Genomic DNA, 7,967 nt, shown 5'->3' with positions numbered 1-7,967 from the left:
ATGCGGAGATTAAAAACGAGACGGAAAGCCGAACTGTCGGCATCGAGAAGGGTCGAGCGAAGAGTGTTCCTCTTGGCAACAAGGGTGCTTAGACGGTCTGGCCACGCCGACGGGATATCAAATGTCTGCAGCACTCACGGTCTAAACGGTGAAATTAGCTCCCCAAAACCACCCAACCCGAATAAAGGGAACAAAGGGTCATTTTCAACTGATAACAGGCCATCACCACCGCCGCTAATTCCCTATTCTAGCAAATCCATGACAACCTCGGTAATAATTTATTAGTGCTTATTCATCTATAATTTTTACTTTAGTTTCTATCGTAGTTTTTTCTGCGTATTTGTTTTTGGTTTGCTCCGGTGAGATAATAACGAGTATCCCGTGAGGGATTTCACAGTAACTTCAAAAACTGAGAAACTAATTCCCGGGGATCATTGTGCATGGAAATATACTCTTATTTCTTCTTCTCTCGATTTACATCCGTGTTTGTGACTCAAGCTGACCTAAATCAGTTCAGTCGCGTACTTGCTTGGGTTAGGTTAACAACCCCATATGTATGACCCTTTGTATTAGTCTATTGTTGAATCAGTAGGGGATTTCTGATAATTGCTTATGTAACTAACCCATGAGCTGTGCTTATTGGTAGCTATGGTTTTGTTCATTTTATCTGGATTTCATCATCTTGGTAACTGTGGTTTTGTAACTTCACCAAATCATTTATATTCCCAACCAAAAGCAATTAAGAGAAAATTGACTGATAACCAAAAGCAATTAATAATTTATCCTTTTTAGATGCTATAGAATTTGCTCATGTTTTTTTGTTGTTGGATATTTTAGTTTTTAAATTCATATATTATTTCTGCTCACTTACTTCAGGAGAAAGCTAGTAGTGCTTCAACGGCGAGTGTTATCCCAAAGAACTCTATTCAACAAGTTAAGGATTTAATCGAGACCCATGAGTTCATGAGAGCTCTGAAGATCATCCAAGCTCTACAATCCGAATATCCACATTCTGCCCAGTTGTTGGTAAATGCTAATGCTTTCACTGATTTCTTGTGATATTATTGTTTGCTTTCACTGGATTCCCAATATTCTGTGTGTAACACTGAACGAGACCTAAAAACTTTACTTTCACATTCAGATTGCATAACTGTGTGTGTATATTTTTGACGAATTAAAAAAATAGGGGCATTACGTTTGGCCAATCAGAAAATATGTTTTATCTTATTCTCGTATCTTATGAATGGATGTTACCTTTTTTCTATTCCAATACGTGTTAATTTTCAAGAGTTCTTATTTCTTGATCCAAGATTCTGATTACATCTTTCAAAATTCTTGATCTTCTTATCCATTCTCTGTTCATTAGGTACTCGAGGCACTTGTGTATGAAACAACTAGCCACAGTCGAACACTGGCAGTTTGCTTGGAAGCCAAAAAGTTATTATTAAATACTGATGCCTCGGTTCTTCCCGACGTGTTGAACACATTGCAGACCATTTTTGAACGTCTTGGACGGAGTAAGTAAATTTTAGCATCAAAATGTTTGTTCAAGTATATCTGCCTACGGAATTTTAATACCTTTACGTAATACTAACATGCTGACACTAGTTGTCTCAACTTGTCATTGCTTAGAATGTGGCTCCCATTTTAAGTATTAATGTCCTATATAATGAGGAATTACGATGTCTTACCAGTTTGTTGGATACATTGGACAATCTATCATACACTTGTGTTTGAACATGATTAGGATATTACCTGGGTGTTCTAATGACGAATAAGGCGTAGAATTGTTTCTTGATTATGTGGTCATTTTGATCAACAATGACCCCAAACAGAGAACACAACAAAGTAAAATATTTATCCAAAACAACATAGCTACGAATAAAATCCTATTTTTAGGACAACTTGGTGAGACTTCTCTTGAATACAAACCTAGGTACCAGGTCTCTGATGGCTCAGATCCACCTTAGGATTGACAGTCCAAGTTTTTCTTTCTTCTTTTATTAATTTTTATTTTATTGATGAACATGGCAGATGATTTAGCAGCAGTTTTTTTTTTATTACACTTGGCCGTATCACATTTGTATTATTCGGAAGCCACAAAATCAGTATGTTCTCTAGCTGAGTTCTGTTCATACATAATGTATTCTTATCAGCACAATTGCTTGTTTTTGTGCAGGTGTTTTATCATTTATTCAACAAACAAGTGGACGCTTATGACTTTTCTGAACCAGAAGGTCAGTACTTTTTCCCTATTGGCCCCTTATTTATCGCACCACCTATGCAAATGTCCTCTAACTACCTCGCAGCCCTGTTAGTGTACATTTCTGTAACGGAACAGCAGGCCAAGTGTGACATTGCTCATGAAATCCTGTTCAACTTGGGTTCAACACTTGTGGTAGCTGAAGTTTGTAGGCGACGTTTAAAGGTGTTTTTAGAAGTCCTCATCCTTTACTATTGTTATATCAAACTGGAGTTCAATAACATTTTGACACTTGTTTTTGATGGGGATAGGAGTTTTGAGTTACTTAATGGTGATCTAGAAAAACTGACATACACTAGTGTAACTCATCATGCCAACAAGAAGCAAACCTCTCCGTATATGCTTAGAGGCGCGGCAAGTGATAAGAACATATCCTTTTTCTGCAGCTCCATTACAGAAAACTTTGGGATGTCAAGTTGCACGTCTTCTTGTTTTTAAACTTCTACATAAAGGCTAAAATGAACCGAAGGAATTCTTAAGGAAGCTCAACTGATTGGTTTACACCCTTTACACTTTCGATCACAAGTAGACTTAGGTTAACAACGTGTCTTCCTTTCTATATACGCCACAGTGCCCTGCTTACAAGACAAAAAGCGAACCACAAACCAACAGATATAACTTCACAAACGGAAACTCATTTTGTTGAACTTCGAAGGGTTAACGGAAGGGTGTTTTTTTATATGCTATTATAGCACTTCACTTTGAGTGTTGGATTAAGACTGTTTCCAGAAGGGCTGAAATACTTTTTTTAGGATGGAACAATATATCTGAACTAATTTCCTTTTTCCCCCTTTCAACCTCAATATGCAGGGTGGTAGGCTTCTATCTCATTTATGCGACTATGGTGCTGCTGCGGAGGTCTTGGGACAAAAGTTTGAGTCTTGGTAAACCTCTTGTTTTAGGAACAAGTGCTTGCTTATATATTGTGCCAATCAAATATAAGACATGCTTTTACGTAGTTCCACATTCTTTTCACTTGCTAAAATGTAATCGTTCTCATTTGTGGTTCTGTAGTAAGGTTCTAAATGGTGGCAGCCCTGGTGATTGGGAATCAATCATCAACAATTTGGGACAACTACTTGAGGATGATAGCAAATGGTGTGCTGCAACAAATGACAATCAAATCCACCTGCCGATGTTTTTTGTGTGCGAGTTATCTCAAGTGAGCTCCTGTTCCCTTCCTTTGTATTACGGCTGTCACTATATCGGCTAATTTTCTCCCCCCCCTGTCTCATTTATCGATTTATACCAATGTAGTTCACTTCAGAAATGTCGAGGATTGGAAGAAGCTCCCCTGTTTACAATAAGGAATATAATAGTTTGCCGTATCAGAGAAAAAAATACAAGTTGGAGGAAGCTGTACCTGAATACTTCAACAGGTCATGTTTTGTCATCTTAATCACATTTGGATTTGTGTTACTCACTATAAGAAACATAGTTTGCTATATCAGACGATAGCGTCGAGCACCAGCTGATACTTATGAGTGTCAGTTGCCAGTGATACAGGATCTTCTTTTTATCAGTATTACGTTAGTCCCCGTCGTATCTGCCTATATCTGGCTGATACTGGAAGTATCAATCGGATACAATGATGTCTAACATATCTATATTTCATTTATTTTTAATATCAAATATCTTATATTCAATCAAAAAAAATTCCACTGATATCTGACCAATGATTCATAAGTTAACGTGAATTAGTCTGAACATGTTAAGTAGTGTCTTTTTTTATTTGCAATATGGGTATAAGATACAAAAAGAAATCAATTCAAGTGTTTACAAGTTAATATCATGTTGGAAAAGTAAGTTCAATCTTTAATATCCTTTAACAATCAACATTACTTTATGGCTAATGGGTGAAATTAGATATCCTAACATATTGCTTTTTTGTATGATTTGCTTGTCGACAAATTTTATTCAATCTCCTTGCCTATTAGATGTGAAGTGCGAGTCAACAGCCTAATTTGGAATAATAAATTACACATGGTTGTATCGGCTGATGCGGATCAGTATCCCTTAGGAATAGTCTGGTATCAGTCTGGGTGATACTAGTCAATGTTGATTAATATTGATCAGTATCGTTCAGATATCAGCATACATATCAGTAGTACTGATACCTGAAATGGTGAACCATGGCTGCATGTCTTACAATTTGGTGAAGCGGTCTGTTGGTTGTGAAACTAATATTGTGTAGAGGATGAGGGTGCACATTTATACTGGTCAGGTTTCTAATGAAAACATTTATCTTGCTATTTCTAGGTGAATAGCTTATGCTATCTGGTTCTGTATCATTTTGGCTAATGCCTAGGATTCATTTGTCATAGTTCACAAGAAACTAAATTTTGTTCTGTTACTGAATGACTGTTAATGGTGCTATTTTAAACTATAACGATTACTCCTTATTGAATCATCAGTATATTTACCACACAAACTGAACTGATGCTTTCGGACTTGGTCAATTTGGGTTGAGGTAGACTTGCTTTTTTGTGATTGGCACACTAGTTTATTTCTGTTACTCGAGGTGTTCTTGAATGATATATTTTGGCAGACCTTGAACAATATTGTGGATTCGTTTATGGAAATCAGATTTCTTTAACTTCAGAATACCTGCCTTTTTTAGTTAGTAACCGTGGCTAACTTGATCTGATTGTCTGAGTGCAGGCTTGGTTCTAATGGTGGAATGTCGCTTCGAGTTTTAACCAATGCTGAAGAGGGGTGGGTGTGTACACATATATCTCACTATCAGACACGTGTATATAAAAAGATACGTGGAAAGCATGTAGGCCAAAACATCAAAACATGATGCGCTACGAAACACCAAATAAACCCCGAGGAGTTACTTTATCTCATCCCCAAAAGAGAAGCTAAGATCAACGGTGGAGAGAAAGTTAGCTGACACGGACGTGACAGGGGCAGAAGACACTTGTCTGACACGAGCAGACCCCTCAACTACCCACATTAAATACTCTGAGCAGTGTACGTGTCGATCAACCTGTGGAACGAGCGAGGATGCCTCTGCGGGATCAAGGGGCAAACGCAGACCTCTGCGTGATAGACGCAAGGACACAAGAAGATAAGGTTCCAACGGTCTTCAGAGATGGGTCCCACATTCTAACCTTATAAATACCTCGTCTCCACCAAGAGGAAAGGGGATCGGAAAAATCAGGAAGGGAAGGAGAGAGAGAGAGAGATTGCAAGTGTAAGTTAATCATTTAGAAGAGAGAAACATGTAAACCCAAAAGGCATTCGACTATTCGTGTAACCGTGAAGAATATAGTAAAACAACAAACCCCGTGGACGTAGGCCTTAGTGCTGAACCACGTAAACCTTGGTCTTGTTTACATTTCAGCACTTTATATTTATTTAGCCCCATGGATCTTTACTTATACGTTTTGCTTTCTTTGCTTGTACTTATATCCCGTGCGCAAACGCCTCGCATGGAGTTGTTAGATGAGGCTATGATAAACCCGAAGGTTTTGAGCCAATGAATCAACACTAGGATATCATCATCACAAATCTCTTAAGATGATGATGATTAATTGATTGTGAGCATTCGGATCCCTTCGTGGTTTGTGTGTTCACAATTTGGCGCTAGAAACAGGGACTTCGTCCCGGTAAAAGATTTATCTTGTCCTGTGATTTCATTTTAAATTGGCATATGATTGCTCTGATTTATCAGCTCGGACCGTATAGATCATTTGTTAACTGTATTGTATTCAAAAACCCACCTTTTATCTTCGATAAGATTTATTGTTCTAATCCGCGGATTTATGATTTTCTTTAGATCTCGTGCGAACCCGTCTCTCTGGGGGGTTTTTCGTAGTTTTTATACTAAGGATCTCCTTTAATAAAACTTTAACCCGTGTATTGTAACTTGCGTGTATTAATCATCTCCTGGAAGAATGTATTTCGCCAACTAACCCGCTTCACGCGGATATTCCCGTTTTTTGTTTGAAATGCCTTATGCAGAAAGAACGTATTGTGAGTAAAGAAGGCGAGTTTAGGCGAGATTTCATTGTCAACAAAAGGACACGTGATGGAAAAGACGCAGGAAGCAGGAAAATCCAAAGCTTTGTCAAAAGAAACACCCAGGACAACCCCGGTCATCACCCGAAGCAAGCAGAAAGGAGATAAAGCTAAAATGACCAGTCAAAGGCAAGATACTGCGGAAATCACTTCACCTATGAACGCTAATTCAGTCGCAGCGGCGGCTCTCAGAGCAGCAGCAGTACGGTGTGGCTGCGGTAATCCCGAAGGCTGCAGAGGCTAGCAATACTTGCGCCATGAATCAACTTAATCAACCAAGAGAAAGGGTGGATGAATCCAGAACATTCCAACCCGTGCACCTTCTAACTTTTGGAATGCCACCAACAAATGATCAAAATCAAACCATACCGGCGGCTCTAGCACCGCAGAGGGGCACTCACCCCAATTTGGAAATGCCAGCAACCGAAGCTGAACCCCTGCCACCTTTAGTGCAGACCATGGAGGAGTGCGGCACCATGGCTGTAGTAGAACGCGCTGGGACTCCCAATCAGGGGTCCAACCAATCACACCGACTGATGGCTGAGCTTGAGGAACTGAAGAAGAGCCAGCAGATTTACGCAGATGTTGTAGCCCTGTTGGCCAGAGAAAATCAAGATTTAAAGGAGCGGATTGCTCTAAGCACGAAGACTAGCCAACAACTTGATGAAGCAAACTCCAAAGCACCAGAGCCAAACCGAGACTGTAGAGTCGTCATAGCGGCTAATGAAGACGCGACAAGGGGAAGTAGCGTATCCGACCCGGATTATGACGATGGAGAGTCATACGGTAACGAGCAGAAGAATTTAGGGCACCACCGCGCAATGGAATAACTACGAGATGAGATGATGGCCGAGATCAGGCAATTAAAAAATAAACAAGGCGGGGGGAGGTTAGAAGAGGTCATGAGAGAAGCTAACTCCACGCCCTTAACTCATCGCTTGGCCAACACCCCTATTCCACTGAAATGCCCTGTCCCAACGTTCGAATGCTATGATGGATCCAGCGACCCTGCTGCACATATTCGGTACTACAACCGTGTCTTAGCTAGATGGGGTCAGAACGACGCCGTACTCTGCAGATACTTCCCGTCAAGCCTGAAGGGATCGGCGTTATCATGGTTCGATAATCTGCCACCAAACTCCATCCACTCATACGACCAACTCGCAGAGAAATTCTTAAGAACGTACATGTACAACAAGACTGTAAACACCGGAATGGATAAGCTCTTTTCACTAGCGATTGGCTACAAGGAAACCACGAGGGAGTACACTAACAGATGGCACAAGATCTTCCAATCCATAGGGAGCGTGGACCCAGTGGTAAGCATCAATTGCTACAAATGGGGCTTAGACCGAATGAGTCCCCTATTTGTTGAAATTCATGGGAGCGTGCCTAAGACAGAGGGAGATCTTCGAATAATTATCGAAAAGCACGCTCGACTTGAAGAAATTCAACGGGAAAACCCGAGGGCATATCCGCAGAGGTCTCACCGCACCAATTCAGCGGAACAAACCAATGGGGCCAAAAGGAGTTGCTCAGGGGAGAGACCTCACGAAGATAGGAAGGAACGAAGGGATGAACGAAGAGCAGATGACCGAAAATTCGAAGATCAAGTTTACACGAAACTCAACGCTAGCTACGCTCGTATCCTACGAGAGATCAAAGGGAGGGAAAACTT

At 40.3% G+C, this 7,967-nt stretch overlaps 1 protein-coding gene across 1 annotated transcript; it reads left to right on the top strand.

Moving 5' to 3' along the window:
- Positions 1-5,100, top strand: LOC113360611. Its single transcript, XM_026604103.1, has 10 exons — positions 1-270; positions 877-1,026; positions 1,367-1,437; positions 1,493-1,517; positions 2,180-2,237; positions 2,310-2,428; positions 3,074-3,147; positions 3,278-3,425; positions 3,521-3,642; positions 4,925-5,100. The coding sequence occupies exons 1-10, from the start codon at positions 1-3 to the stop codon at positions 5,064-5,066; spliced, it is 1,179 nt and encodes a 392-aa protein (XP_026459888.1). The 3' UTR covers positions 5,067-5,100.
- Positions 5,101-7,967: the final 2,867 nt, after the last annotated feature.

The sequence above is a fragment of the Papaver somniferum genome, chromosome 3, assembly GCF_003573695.1.
Source record: "Papaver somniferum cultivar HN1 chromosome 3, ASM357369v1, whole genome shotgun sequence".
NCBI lineage: Eukaryota > Viridiplantae > Streptophyta > Magnoliopsida > Ranunculales > Papaveraceae > Papaver > Papaver somniferum.
This window is presented reverse-complemented; position numbering and strand designations above follow the sequence as displayed.